The sequence below is a fragment of the Nipponia nippon genome, unplaced genomic scaffold, assembly GCF_047370975.1.
Source record: "Nipponia nippon isolate SJK-2023a ecotype South Korea unplaced genomic scaffold, ASM4737097v1 scaffold_5, whole genome shotgun sequence".
NCBI classification, from domain to species: domain Eukaryota; kingdom Metazoa; phylum Chordata; class Aves; order Pelecaniformes; family Threskiornithidae; genus Nipponia; species Nipponia nippon.
The window spans coordinates 93,392,468-93,408,992 of NW_028262369.1; the positions used below are offsets into that span (position 1 = coordinate 93,392,468).

The 16,525-nt window shown below is 36.7% G+C and overlaps 1 protein-coding gene across 1 annotated transcript in view; it reads right to left on the minus strand.

The window, feature by feature from the left end:
- The window catches only part of DARS1 (aspartyl-tRNA synthetase 1), a 43,658-nt gene that overhangs the window by 12,917 nt on the left and 14,216 nt on the right, over positions 1-16,525 (minus strand). Inside the window, exons 5-7 of the mRNA XM_087731932.1 lie at positions 9,143-9,245; positions 7,801-7,881; positions 7,270-7,329 (exon numbers count right to left, since the gene is read on the minus strand). Of these exons, the coding sequence (XP_087588058.1) occupies positions 7,270-7,329; positions 7,801-7,881; positions 9,143-9,245 (244 nt within the window). The remainder of the gene's footprint in view (positions 1-7,269; positions 7,330-7,800; positions 7,882-9,142; positions 9,246-16,525) is intronic.

A 16,525-nucleotide genomic window follows, 5' to 3' on the forward strand; every position in this document is an offset into this window, starting at 1 on the left:
GTAACACTCTTAGGCTTTAGCATGAAAAAAAAAAAAACCCCTTAGTGAACGCTGAAAACGCTGCAATACGTCAACACCGAACCCATATCTGATTTTGTGCTTGCAGCGTTGAAGACCTGACAGTTAGCACCCTAGAAGCATATATAAAACCTAACGAATTCTTGCAAACTAAGAGAGCAGTTCTTTATGACAATCTGCGTCATAGCGCTGTTTACTTCTTCTTTCTGAAAGGTACCCAACTTTTCAGTTAGGGTAAGAGCAGCCTTGTGGGCTCTTTCACATGACTCCTACCAAACCACAAAACAAAAAACCCCCAACCAAAACAAATTATATAAGCACCCAAACTTAAGACAGTCTGTCAGTAGATACGTTGAAATAGAGCTACACATATCACCTCTGCAAGATAAAGATATCACATCACTGAAAAACCAAAACAGAAAACAGTAATAATACTGGAGATACGTAGTAATTCGGAGGTATTTGCAATTTTAGCTGACCGATAAAATATCTCAGGAGTTTAAGTGGTTGAGACTAGTAAATAATAGCTAGCAGCTCTCACTGTCTGAGAGCATTAACCACAGCCGCTACTCCCACCACTTTCAAAATGAAGGAAATGAGGTTTTGAGCAACAGTTACAAAAGTACCCTCAAACTGTTTCACCTTTTTTATATGGGTCTCCCAGAATCAGACACATGCTAAGACTTAGCTTGAGTTCTGGGCATAATTTGGCATTGGTACATCAAAGCACTGGGATGATTCAAAGGGATCTTTTCTTTTCTTTTGTTTGTTTTTTTTTTTTTTTTTCCCCCTTAACCATCTCCTACTTAGAAGCTGAAAGACGTTTTCCAAGAGATGACAACTTAAACAGTCACATTTGGGTTTACCGATACAGTTTTTGATAAACTAGACAAATTTCTAAAAATGCTAAGAGACAAAACGTGTAACATTTATTTAAAGTGAGATAGTGACGATGCCTCCTCTACCCTTCTAATGAACCAACACCAGTTTCAGCCAGAGCAGGTAAGAATGCAGTCCTAAGTCATACAGTCCTAGGAAAAAGAAAAATGGTTGCTAAACCCAATCTGAAGGTAATTACTTGGTCTGACACCTAAAGTGTGCACAGAAACACAGCCAGTCCATAGCTAACACACTACCAATGGTTCGTCAGGTAGTAACTCTTCCAGGCTTTAGTAAGGATGCAGAGCAAAGACTCTGTATTCCTAATCCCATCTGTAATGATAAATTATACTTAAAAATAGTATTTACGAAAGCAGCCAAATTCACCAATCTGGACACTGAAGCTTTTATTTAACTACAGACCAAGGAAAGAACAAGCAGCAATTCTCCATACCTCAAATTAGATCTGACAAGACCACTCTTCTTTCTACCAAAGGTGGCGGAGTTTCAGTGCCCATTCATTCAGAGGCTGCCAACAAGGATAACTGTTGGGAATTTGTGATACCACAGGCCCCTTGTGAGAATTAAACAGGCCAAAAAGACATTTGAGATAAGCTCCTAAAGAACTGCAACTGCCAACGTGCAGTGGAGTCCGATGGATGACCTCAAAAGTTTTAGGTGCCACTACAACTTTCCAAACATTTTAAAGATGATTCTGTAACACATGGAGCAAAACTTTTCAGATTTAATTACTATGCACTGGTATAATGTTTAGGACAAAAACAGAGTGAATTTATCCGAAGAAAATAATTCAAGCTCTTGTCCTGTCTTTAACTGGGATGCTGGTATGTATATTACCATGTTTGGTGCAATGGTAGGTAACACAGCTACCATTTGAGCTACCACACTCAGGTACAACACAGCAAACTAAAGACAGAGACAGCTGTCAAAATGAATTGATTTTTACCTTTGCCTTAAAAAAGATTTTGCCATGGCATTCTTTTCCTGTAGTGTTTACTCTAATATGAACTCTTCCACATACATATCAACAAACTATCTTACCTGAGACTACAGCAGACAGTAAATACTCCTTTAAGACCTAAGCAGAATCAGAAACAAACTTATGCCACTTAAATACTGTTGCAGTTAACAGTGTTAATGTTTTAACTTGGCCTGCAGAGTTGATTTTACAGGAAAACCCATTATTTTTAATAATCACCTTTTTTACATACAGCAGAAAAAATGTTCAGCTAACAATGCTGAAATATGAGTTTCGGTCATAACCTCACTCTAATTTCACCTGTGTGTTTATTATTTAATTGCCACAAAGGAAAATATTAATAATAGAACAGAGCATATTTTAACACTATAAGGAAGATTATAAAAACAATTATCACGTTTCACTCAGCGCAAGCTGCAGTGCTAGAATAATCATGGCCACGTAAGTTGCCAGAGACCAACGAACGTGTTTCAATAGAATTGAGGGCAGTTAGCACCTTATGTGATCATATCTCAAAGAGGTGCGACTGAGGCACAGACACGCACAAGTTGTGAACTTTTCTTTTTACTCCCATGTCAGCTGTAAAATTTGTTCCGCTCTCGCCTCAGTTTTGCTTTTCTGTTTGCCTGCTGTAACCACCTATGAACAATCGTTAAATACATAAAGTAGGCTAAATAAAAAGGGAAAATAATGCAATCTATATTCTTTTAAGTAATATACATTATTTAAAACAATGTAAATAATTTTGCAATTCCTCTACTATATATATGAGCAATGAACTTTTTGCTAGGAAATAGGATTTACGTTAAGTAACATTTTTTTAACCCCAAAGTGACTGAAGTCAACTTTTATTCAAATGTCTTACAGTACAAGAAGATGATATGAACATGAAGTTTGTTGTCTAAATGACTGGGACTGTGTTATGTCTTCACCATCAAATCACTACCCACAACAAATCAAACTATACATCTGCTTGCTCATTACAGCTTGAATTCAGTCAGGGACAACACAGCTTTTGCAATGAGTAAATTGAATTCAACGCAATGAAATCAAGCTTGAAGTAATCAAGTATTTTGAAAAAAAAGCATTAAAATCAGTGTACAGTTGCATTATCATATAACATAGTCTGACATCCATAAACTACTAGAGATAAAGTTTAATGTTTATGCTCTACCCTGAGCAGTTTAAACAGGATAATATTGACCGTAAAGACTATGCTTTGGTCTCAATGAACTGTGCATTAGCAGACACAATTATAACATCAGGACTGCAAAATGCATATAATTCAAGTCAAATTTGGACAGATACTGTTAAGATAAAAACCCTGCTGGACATCAAAAATAAGCCAGACCAAGAACATCAGTCAGGTCCATTGTTAAAACTTGATGAACCTGAATTGATCTTTTTTTCACAGGAAGACATACTAAGAAGCAAAACCCCCAAATCACTGTTTCACCTGTTGTCTTTTCTTCATTGTTTTTCATCTACCGCAAGTCTTCATGAAATATGGTTTCTGTAGGTGTTTTTACAGACATGGAAAGTCTATACATCACTGAATATTTCAGTTAAACTTAAGAACAGCAGAAAAGTAAAGATTTAAGAACACAATCAGTGCTCCAACTTGCCTTTTTTAATTGTTCTGATAAAGGACCAGTAAATCAAACATCCCTAGAATCAACTGTTTTGACTTTCATTAAGCTACCACGAAAAATAGATACTTAGGTCACCAGCGATTTCCTCACGGTCACTTGTGGTGAGAAAATGTGAAAGAAAATTTGGTCTATACGAGGACTCTTCTTTCTGCTTACCCGCTCTCTTGTCTCTACACCCCCAATTTTTCTGCTCCACAAGTATGTGATCTGTATTTTATATTAACCCATCAGGAACAGGTTCATTCTTCCTCAGTCATCATTCCTTGGAAAGGATTTTTAAAGCCCCTCCACCCTAAATAATCACCATTTTCCCTCCAAACATCAGAATAACAACTACAGCAAAAGCTTGGGATCTTGGCATTTAAGTACTTCCCATCCCTAACATCAAAAAAACTACCAGACACCTCTGGAAGATCTTTGTCAACAACCAAAATGCAAGACTGTTAAAAATACAGCGCACTACGCAGTCTATTTTCACACGTACACAAGAAGTGGAAGTCTTGCAATCTTTGTAGAATACTTTGCATATGACATCTTCACTAACGCAACTCCCTTATTATTAATCACACCCCTTCTATTGCATCATAATCTAACTCTCCTTGGTATACATCATAGCTGGATGGAGTGATGCTGTTTTTGGAAATCCAGTCCCTTTCATTCATGCAATAACTGAGTTTCAAGGCTCCGCTTTATCACGTTTTGGCCCTATCCAATGAACTCATTGGTTAATCACTACTTAACATTAGTTGAACTACTTAACTACTTTAAAGACTGTATTTAAATGGACAAAAATAATTTTAATTCCATACTAAGGACATTTTTTTAGTCTGAGTCTAGCCAAGATCTATGCATTTAGTTTCTTAAATCTTTCTCCAAAAAACAGTATCTCTCTTTTTGATGTTTGATGACCTCCTTCTTCCTTAAAAAACTGGGGCACTGAGGAAACCAGAACTAGATGGTACATGTATCTGCGGTTGGACTTCCTCCCGCACTTGTAGGAACAGATCATCACAGCATCTCTGTTAGAACTATCCTGTTAACATTTCTTCCCTGCTGCCCATGATTTGGTTTTCCTAGAAAGAAGAGGTATCGGAGAGCAGTGGCTAACAATGGTTTCAGATATCTCTCTGAGCTTTTAACACATCATGTCTTCTAATCCTGCTTAGAACATGCCTACTTATGCAGTGCATTTGAAACACTAGGGGCTCTCTGAAGTCCCATTTGTACTACAGCTCCAGCCTATGTAACCGAATCACTGAAAATCAATTACTGCTTCTTGAGGGTTTTTTTTAGTTATTTTGAAGGACAAACTGCCTTCATGTGCCCGCTCTTGTGATTCCACTGCATACAGCGCTTAGGACGTGCACATATATATGTAAGCGCACGTATTCTCACTGGGATTTCCCCTTTCTCCATTAAATACCTTTTCTGCTCATTCAGCTCTTCCTTTAAAAAAACAGGTCAAAGTAACACATAATTATCTAGAATCTTCTTTTGCACAAGCTAAGCTCCTGCAGAACAAACAAAGCAAACTTATGAATAGGCATGAGCTTACCGTTCCAAAATAATCTGCTTTTGTTCTGGAACAAATAATGAAATGTGCAACAGAAGAGACGCACAGAAATGTGACACAGTCAGAGACGGAAACTTTTCCCATACGTAGGAGAAAGGCAAGATAGGTACCTGAGCCTAATCAAGGGAAAGCTGTGGCCAGGTTACATCCAGCTACAGGTGCATATAGAGGACGAGACATAAGGCACTCAAGTACCAAGACTTGACACTTCATCCTTCCATCAATTTCGTAAAAAGTTAACCTGAATTCCTGTTTAGCGTGAAATAGCTGTTTAGCACCACACTGCCGCAGCTGTTTGAGCTAAGGAGAAAAACAGCTTCTGTAGAAGGCAGAGTTAAGGTTCAGACCTCACAACAAGGTGACAAACATTGCTGAATAAATGGTGTACCAACAATGGCTGGGACATGTAAGTTAGAAAAGGTTATAGCAGCACCCACTTAGCTCGCCATATGCGCCCTCCAGGCACAATACTGACAACCAATGTTCCATTAGCATACTGACAGAGACATATAAGAAGTATTGGGAGAGTCCTGCGGGACTACTGAACTTGTACAGGGACGGAATAATTTTAGCCTATCCCTTTCCGTTCCATCTCTTGTGTTTATGCTGGCATTACAGTCTTCCTTCTTTTTGCATTACAATATACCTTCTTAGGTTTTACTCTGCAGATGCCCTCATACGAATTACAACCAAGGATACTTTCATGCCATTATTTTCTGCTAGTATTTTTAACTGTTATTTCCTTTTGTATTGTTTCTCTGTTCTCTTTGGCGTTCATGGCTCTTTGCAGTTTATTATACAGGTATTTCATTAATTTAATGGATCTTCTTAAATTTCTCTGGAGTGTTGTTGAGTATTTTTCTTCATCACCAGAAGTTCAAATAAAACTTGCACTCTGAGCATCCCAGGAGTTCTCCCTTCAATTTAGTACACTGCCTTACCACTACTATAAGCCGACGATCCTTTAAATGATTTTCACTTTCAACTATTAGTACAGAATTATTTTCATCAAAGGCTTAATTTAAGACACAGATGAAGACACCAATATGATGAGATACTGAGTATCCCGAAAAGTAATCACAAATTGAAGTTGTTCAGTATTATACACAAGGTCAAGTGAAAAACAATTAACTTTGGTCCAAGTAAAACAATTTGCACAAGCAGTTTTAGTTGCTGAAATAAAGAGGTAAGATGTTCAAATACTTTGAGCATCTCAGTGCCAGAACTTTTCCAAAATTTCCAATAAATAACTGACTTTTTTGCTTTATTTCCCAGGTCCATAGATTGATTTACCGAGAAACTGCCATTATCAGAACTTCGAAGGCAGTACTAGATACACCATAAAAATGAGCTAAGCACACTCTTCATTCAATGAAAAGTTAATTAAAATTTTAGTGTGGAGAGCCAAATATGGGAAAAGACCAGAAAGCCTCAGGTCAATATGAACGGTTAGTTACCTACACACTTAGTGTTAGTTCTTGTTTCATTAAAAAAGAAGAAAAGTTCTGTAAGTGATTTAGTAGATAGTTTTTTGCTGCTGATCAGGCAGAGTAAATATTTGGGAGGTATATGAAATCACAGAAGGCTGTGTCTCTATGACCTGGATAAAGAAAGGTGTTTCATCAGAAAAAAGAAAAAGATATGAATGTTGTGGAAGAAGTAAAGAGAATGAGATTGGTATCATGGCCTGGTACAATTTCACTTGCCAGGCATGCATTACAGCACCTCAGTTACACATCACGTTCAAAATTTCCATCTTACATTTCAAAACTGAGCTCTTACTACAGTTTTTGGGTATCAAAGACAACGTTTGAGATGAAATGTTGTCTCCAAATTGTCCCTATTCAGTCACCTTTGACTTTTGTAAATAAAAAAGCCCAGATGTATGTGGCCACATGCCAAATCCTAAATGTTCACCTTTAAACTATTAATACGTCTTCTTTTATTAACATCAGGAAAGGTGAACATTTAGGATTAAAAACCCCCGTGTTTTCACAATGTCACTCACAAATAGAGAAACACGTTGTTTAGTTTTCCTGTGGCCAACAATACACTTCCATCAAATCCATTACTTTTATTGCTTCATGGATTAGAAATGTGAAGAATAAACACTTGCAGGCAAGCATGCAACACGGCACGTTCCTTACCCTCAGATCAATGACTCTGTTGTCCAGTCTTGTATCTTGGTTTACAGTAGCTCTTCCATCCTAAACAGTTGTGCAAAAATACATAATGAATACATACACCTCCAAAAAAAAAACCAACCCACCCAACAAAACAAAATCAATGGAGAAAAACATCCTTTGGCTAAAAGCCAAGGGCTACTTCTAAGTTCAGTTGAATTTCTAGATCATTCTAGAAAGAACATAGAGCAAATTGCCAGCATAGCAAAGCTTAAGGTGCAACTTCTCCCAGAGTTCACAGGCAGAACCCAACTATGAGGATCCAGAAGACACACACACACAAAACTGCAAACCCTCTGGTTCTGACCTTCTACTGCAGTTCAGCAGACATCAAAGCTATAGAGATTTCTAACACAGTTCTACATAACATAAAGGAAGTAAAATGAAAGCCTAACAAACCCCCCAAAATCACTGCATTAAGGAAGTTGCCTGGCTTTCATGCTTTTGTTCAATTACGAAGACAATAAAAAGTATTTGAGGATGCAAAGTTTTCACCTCCTCTCCTTCCACTTCTGGCCGAACAGCATCATCCAGCTGTAAGGGTAGTCGGGGTTCAGCTAAACTGATCACATAGATCTGAAATTGAGACAGGAACAGAAATAGCATGAGACTCAGCTCAAAAGGAGGTGTGATTTACGAAAGGGTATTTCTGGCATAGACTTGAAACAGTGTTTGCATAGGCTGTTAGCTGTAAGACTGTGATTTTATTCAAATACTTGAGATAAGTGGGTGCATTCTCATGACAATACTGGAAGTGCTTAGTTCTTATTTTCCTTTTGAAAGATTAAAAATATCTATTCTTCTTCTGGGAAGTGTTGAGTTAAGCAAGTACATGCTGCCTGAGGGACAAGCCTATCGGCATGAATGCCAAGTCTGTACTAGATTTCACAGAGTTTTAGGTTCTGATTCCAGCAAGATCATCCTGTTCTTCTCGTTGTTAGTGTATGACTTTACTTATAATCTGATTATATCTGAAAGGGCCATTTCAGACCGAAAATTTAGGAGATACCTAAAGTACAATCAGAGAATGAAAACCACCTTGCCTTGCCTTACAGTCTAGTCATAGGTGCAGTGAATTGGATATTCCTTCAGAAAAATCAAGCCTATGATAATCTGCACATATATCAAAACATGTTTTTTCAAAATCTGCAGATTTTCCCCAATGCTGCTAGCTAAAATTTACCTTACTACTCTAACTATAATAGCCATTGTACTCTACCCTTGAGGTGACTGTGTTTCAGCTGTATTGCAGGCATACAGTTTGGCTGAAAACCTTTAGAAGGAAAGGATATTACATAAAGGTTTAAATACGCTTTCTATTTAAACAAATTATAAAGTTGCACTTCCCCCAGCCCTACAGCACAAGCTACAGGAATTTTAGATTTCAAGAGCTTGCATACCGTTAAGCCAGTGCTTTACTTTTCCTGAGAATTATGTATTCCATTCCATTGTACTAAGGGGAAGATTGTAACTTTCTGATAAAGAAGAAACTTCTGACTTGCACTTAAAAAGAAGCAGACTTTTTATTACAGTACCAGCTGCAGTTAAGAATCAAAAACTAGAATTACAAGGATTCCTAGCCAAATTATTCTAGTGAGATACTTTACTTGATACTGTAATTCAAATGGAAGATAAAAATAGGAAATTCTAAAAATCAAATCTCTTCAAACCAGAAATGTTTCATGTTTACGTATGAGACACTGACATTTATAGTTTAAAGTTGTTAATTTCCCTGGTATGGGACTGCTTACTGACAAAGTTTATATATGTAGCTAGACAGACAGCCTAGACAGATAATCTCTCAATTAACCAGTGCTCCATTTGCTCTAAAACTTACCCTTTGAACGTGAAGCTCAACATCTTGCTGAGTACAACCTCCGATTTTCTGATGTGCTTTCCTCACAACGCCTTCCACATCCACAATGCTCTCTTTGTTGATGCTGTCAATAAAGATAGGATAGGAGGCTTACTGAATTTCATTGCACACTGCACCAGACTCAGTACTGAGCACTAGGATGTTCATGTACTGCATGGACTGCTGGAACAACAAAACAGAGTTAAGGATTTAGGTAAAGTTACTTATTATATATATAACTGAGTAGTGAAGGACTTTGCTAAAATATTCCCAGCCACAACAAATTCAAACTGGGATGGAAGACTTAGGAGGGAAAGTATTATGATTAAGCTTAGTGCTCGCTTGTTCTTTGTGTGTGTGTATACATAAACTGACAAGTTGCATAGTTCTTTTTCTAGGCCACATACACTCTTGTATGTGTCAGCTGATGCAATTATCTGAAAGATGTGTCTTAACCAGCAGAACAACAAACTGAAAGGAAGTCCTAGATCTGGAGGGGAAAATCAAAACTGACTGAGCTTGTTTAAACTACATGACTTGTTACTGAAAGATGCAAGATGCTTGTAAGTCATTTCTCTATGACAGGGGACATAGTCATTGCTCTCCACTAACAGTCACTAATAGTACATTAAAATACCATATAACATCTTGAAAGCCTTCCAAAAATACGCTATTAAGTATGTGTGCTATAAGCAAACAATAACAAAAGCCTCAAGAGTCATAGGTGAGAAAATAATTTGTATGATCAATTTTTATTTAGGTATTTAAGGTACTGGACTTTAGACCAGTAATTTTCTACAGATAATCTCACCCCCACTGGAAATATATTTTCACTCTGTCTCTTTGCTAGCCTGCTTACAAAAGGCCAAATATCAGAAAATATTTCTTTCCTTTTTACAAAAAATAACTGTTACAATTAACTTTATCTTTCACTTCTCAGGCCTTCTTGAGAAGACTGGAAAGCACTTTATGTACATCACTTGACCACATAAGCCCTCAGAATGCAGGAAAGTAGCAGGCCCACAATTTAACTGCAAATAATAAGAGGTGAGCAAGGATGTCATCGGACAAGGCGGCCACTACTGATCTCGGTAAAGCAAAGAGCAATTAACAATCTTCACTTTTACAAGGTTGGCTTTTTTTTTTTTTTTAGTAAGACCCCTCTCCACGCCCCAAAAAACCCAACCCACAAAGCCCATACACAGCTAAGTTGGAGGGTGGCGAGATAAATATTTATATGCACAGGAGGTGTTACTGAGGGGCACGAACCCCCAGTTAAAGGAGGTATGGACAGAGTACAAGCAGGTACAAGCTACTGCTGATGGTAATTGCTTGCGTCTGCATCAGTTTCTCTAGCACTGCCTGGAGTAAGTCAGGCTAAGGGCTGTGAACAAAATCTGCGTATTCTAGCCCTACAGTCTTTTTGTACAGCTACAGTGAAACCACATGAGAAACTTATTAGGATTGAGAAGTTGCTCTTTAGAAATATCTACGTTTGGAATTAGTCATTCTCTCACATTTTTAAAAGTAGGATTTACCTGGCTAAACAATTAAGTTTCTCTCTTTAGTTGATGAGGGAAACTTAGCTTTCTTCTCTGATAAAGCCCGAGTGGTGTAACCCAGAAGCAGCGGAGATACAAATCACCAAGTGTTGCCAACTGTGACTACTTGCTTGCCCTGCTTTCGACTGTTCCTGAAGCATTCGCATCAGCCCTAAGAAAAGCTACATGCATCTTTGGTCTAACCTGGGACAAACTTTTTAATGTTATAAAGATGAGTTCAAATTTAAGTTATCCAACAGAATTTTTGAATAAAAATGACCAAAGTTTTGAAAAATCTGATGATATTAAAGTAATGGTGGAAAATTCAAGCATCAAAAATCTCAAAACCTAACAGCATCACTGTAAGTAAATTACAAGTAACAAAAAAAAGCCAAATTTGAGCATTTTGGCTGATTACACTATTTCTTTGATGGTAATACTTTCAGGTGATAGAACTCATTCGCAGCTGCTCCAGAAGTTATGTAGACCATGGTGCTTCATATGCTTGACTTGCTTAACCATTAGGTGATTCCCATACTGCATAAAATTTGTGAATAGTATGTTTTTCTGGTACATTTACACTTTGAAAGAGCTACAGTTGCTCAAATCAGTATAATGAACAAATGACTAAATTTGTACAAAGCAGAGGTCGACAGTAGGCTTTAAATCAGAATTCATTTAGTTAAGGGTGAGCCTCCATTCATCTCCATTATTTAAGCAGAGGCAATAAATTCAAGAAAGACAGGGAGAAATGACACTAAGTGCTTAGAAGTACAGCCTCTTACAAAATGATTCTGTTTAAAACTCCTTAAAAAGACCAAGGCACCAATACAACGCTTTGGATGCAAGAGAACGTGATGATAAGAAATGCAGAGAATATATCATGCTAAAATTGTATTAGGCATAACTATAAATTCCCTTTGCTTTTCAAATAAATGAGTGTTTAAAAGAATAAACGTTTTACTCTTGAGCTAACTTTTTTTCCCTAACCAGTTCTCCACTATTTTTTGCGCTTCCTTTTTTATGTCAACATTTTGGCAAATTCCCAGAAAACACTAATGACCCAAATAGCAGTGTCTTCATTGAAAATATAAGTTTCTAATCTGCTGAATAAAAGCCCTCTCACTTATTGAAGTGAACTTCAATAAGTGAAACTTATTGAAGCAAATTCTCTGTGCTGCGAAAAAGAAAATAATAGTTAAATGTAAAAATGTGTTGTATGATGGATTCATAATCAGATTATTGATCCCATGGCTGAGAACTGGTGTTAATGAAGTCATTACAGAGCTTTGATCAGAACATGCATGGAATCCAAGACGTGCAAAATGGTAGCAGTTTAAAAATACAGGAGGAAACTGACTTTTACATCATTGTAACTGTAATATTGCTTTGCAAACTTGCATAACAGAACTTTAAAACTTTGCACTTGTGATTAAATGTGCTTTTTCTCTCTCTCTCTCTCTCTCTCTCTCAACTGGAGTTGCAATTAAAATGGTATGTTTCTTGGTCTGGAACACACTTTAAAACTGTAACATCCCTTAGTCATTAAATTTGCCACAATTTTAAGATGTATTTCAGCTCAGTTCCTACCTATGTAGATCCCTGTATTCCAATATGCATATAACTGCCTGGGCACACAAAAGCACTACCAAGTTTTCTACTGCATATGACCATCTTTGTAATTACAAACATTCATCATCCGCTCTAAATTTTCATTTGATAATTAGAAAATATGCTTTTGCTCATTCAGACTACATAACTAATCTGGTAGGGAAGTAAATCTTGTGTTTTGGGTTCTGTTTGAACCGTGCTCAGCAAGATCTAGTCCTGGAAAAATCTGAAGTCCCTAACATAGTGCATCAAATGTAAACTACAGAAACCTAGAAGGTGCTGCTTTGATCCCAACACGTAATTCCAAGAATGTTACTGAAATGGTAATTTCAGTTCAAGTTACAACAAGAAACAACATGCTTTAATTAAATGCCATTAACCACAGCAAAGTGTTCTCCATGGCAGCAAAGCTAAGTCATCTAGGTGATTTTTTGATAAAATTCCCCTGGGTAACAAAAAAACCCCAAACAAACCAAAAAAAGTGAACAAATAGAAGAGCATGCCAAAGCTATCACCATTTCCATTAAAGTAAACAACATTTCTATCTGTAATTAATAGTACAAAGGACTAGAAACTAAATTAGGATGCATAATGCTTTAAGACAAATGACATCTTCGTATTATTTAATCCTTAAAGAAGCTATTTTAGTAATAGATTCATAAAGTCCAATGCTAAAAAATTCCTCTGTATAACAAACTGCTTCTTTATATGTAATGTTCCTTCCAAAAAATCAAGACTATAATTACTAAAATGTCCACTAGATGCCTTATGTCCCTCTTAATTATCTGCATGTCTATTAGCCAAGACTTTCTCTTTTAACCACAGGATTGCATTATTGCAGTCTGTAGGACAACATCTTTCATCAACAGCTTCATGTTGCAAGCTGAACCCCAGGCAGGCCTCCCTAAGTGAATCACAATCAACATTTTCTTAATCAAAAGTCTGAAGAATTGGAAGAAATTTGGTTATTTATAGACTTCAAATAGAAAATGTTTTACTTAATGGAAGCATCTATACTTGTTCAGACATTTTCTTGTTTTTTCTTCAACACTTTTCCATAAGCAGACTGCACAAATTATTATATTAATACATTATTAAATCTAAAAATATTAAATAATTGTCATAAAACATAATAATCAATGACCCTTTATCTGAATGTCAGTGAAAGCTGAAGGCAATAGAATTTAGTTTGAAAAAATGAGCTCACTTTGTAAATAGCCAAAAGTACAAACATTTTATACTCAATAAGAGCAACTGTAAATACTGTCTGCACAAATACAATAAGTATCCATTAAGCCCTCTGAAAGGGGAGTTAACTGACATTGTATACATAAAGGCCAAGTAAACACCTATTCTTATTCTCTTCATTCTAAAAATATAATAATCTGTTTCCTATACCAACATTCTAACACCTGGATGAACCTGAATATCTTCTGGGGGGAAAAAAAAAAGCCTATCTTCTTTTAAAGATTTTAAGTAATGAAATCCACTACACATTTTTAATCATTTTCACTGAAAAAAAATCCACTTTATTTCCCTTCCAAATTTACCTAGCTTCACCACCTGTTCATTGCATCTTGTCATACCTTTGTATCCGCAAAGGAAAGAACCCTCCATAGGCAGAAAATCTTCTTGCGTAGGTACCATCAGACTGGATTTAAATGCCTTACTAGTTTCTCTTGGATAGAATAGAGCGTTTTCTTTAGTCTCACTGGAAAGCAGATTTGCCTGACCTCATATCATTTAATCTAGCAGCTTCACCATCAACCTTTTCCAGTTTGACATGTATTCAGACACAAAGGCAACAAAAGTGGACAAAATATTGCAGAAGTGGTCTAATGACTGGCATATATTACATTTTATTCCTCTTTTCAAAACTCAAGAGATCTCCTAGCATAGTAGGTAAGAGAACTGCATGGACTCCCATTAAGTCAGTTATCTGTCATGATCTCACATTTCTCATCACTTACTTTCCTACATAATTATCGTGAACATATACAAAATCTGAACTAATGATCACAAAGGTACAAATTCACACTGAAGAGCACCAAAGTGATTATTCTAAATGAACCCTGGTTACTCTATTCTCCTAGCACCTAGTTTACCATTCCAATTTCTGCACCACCAGCAAACTTAACAGCTGCTATTTGACATTTTCTTCCAGATCACAGATATAAAAATTAAACAGAAATGGATAAAGAAAATATTTCTGCAATATCCAATGGTTCTTCTGGTATTACCAATTTATCTAGCTGATGAACTTATGTGTATTTTTCTGCATTGTGAAGTATTTTCATACAAGTTTATCCATCTTTTTTTTTGTCTTTCCATTTTTAATCTCTTTTCTGGATTTTCATTTTCTAACCTACTATAAAGAGCCATCAAGTTACTTCCTGAGTGAGGGCACATTGTTTGGGCAGCTAAATTAGAATCTGTTAACCACCTCTCCCAACTGCTGTATCATATCATGTGGCTATGGTAGCAGGGGGAAAAGGCTCAATGCTGATATAATTAAAAAAAAAAGAAGAGAGAAAGAAAACCAAACCCGACCACACCCAATACTTCATGGAAAAAAAGCAGGTTGATATATTACTAATTGCACCACTTGGCACCTCTGCTGGCTGAAAGAGACAATTAACTCTCTTACACAGCAGCTCTTGCAGGACTGGGCTGATTTTTTTTTTTTCTGATGAAAGCCATAAGAAGAACTCCACAGCTGTTAATCCAGTATCTCGACTGGCTCTATGTTGTTGGCTATGTATGTTTTGAAAGTTCAACTAGAAACTTTTCATAGTTAAACTCACAGAAATTTGTTTGTAAAACTGAGTTAAACCAGTAGTAAGTATCTTTCACTAAAAAGAACTCACATTCTTATGATAATGGAGACAATTAGTATATGAATGTTGCTAGACCACAGAAGGTTATGAAAGTTTTTGGTTTCCATGTGCCAATATCTAAAAGAGGAACTGGTTTCTTTATTATTTACGAAAATTTGTACAAAAATTGCTCATGATTTAACCAGTTCTCATTAAAAATTTGAGATCCAAAATTTCACAAACTATTTTAAAGAAAGTTTTGGACCCAGTATCAAAATATGAGAAAGTAGCACATGAAAAATACGTTTTATGTACTATCAGTGAAAAAGTTTAGTTTAAAAGTTTAATTGAAATGTAAGGCATTTAAGTTAAATGTTTTCTTCAATAAATCTGTATTTCCTCATTTAACGTGTAGGAAACAAGAGGAGATGATGAAAAAAGACACCGAGGAAGGCAGAGAAACAGTATAGTTATTTTTAGACATCTAAGACCAGCCTCATCTGTTAGTAATAATGGCATCATGCCACAGCAGGTGAAAATTAGCAGGAAAGTGACTGAAGACAAGGCACGTACTGTTTGCTGCTGTGCTTCAGGTGTTACTGACACAGTGACCACAAGTGCACTTAGAAGGCAGGGAACAGCAGCAGCCTCTGAAGGACAAGAGGCAACTGCAATGGTGCTATCAGACATTTATTGTAGAAGAAGATAAAACATTGGCAAAAGTGAGAGCACGGCAGGATATTAATAAAATAGGTTTGTTGGTGGGAAGGAATCATGAGAAGATGATTGCACTAATGGTGTTAAAAAACCAAAAGCAAACCCCCAAAAGAAAACCCAGAAGGCTGGAGCAGAGAAAGTTCTATCATTCAAAGAACACGATGATAAGCACGTAAGCATTTCAGAAGCACAAATAATGAGTAAAACATGCATACTACAAATTAGAGAGGCTGAAGTATCAGGATTTAGCTAGCAAATGCTATCACAAAAATGAGCAGAATGAGAAGTCAAAACATGGTACGAACATCATGAGTCTGGCTGCTCAGAGGAAATCGGGTCTGTCACACCAAGAAAAGCAGGGAGATGACAAAGTTGGAAAGAACCTAAGGATGAGGTTCCATCTAATTTAACAGCTCACTGCTGCCACAGGAGAAAGGAGCTTTTCCCTCTACTCTTTCCAGGTACCCTTTTCCACCATTTACCACTCCTTGTTAGCTCTGGACCTCCATGATCTAGTTTAAATCATTAACCTGACAGGAAACCAACTGAGTAAAAAAAGATTAGTAAATAAAAAAAAAAAGTCACGGAAGGCCTACAAGTGGCAGAGTGAGCACGTAGAAGAAAAAAGTAAGGACCAACTTCCCTCTCATGAGCTCCTAAGCACTGAACTCTGCCACTCG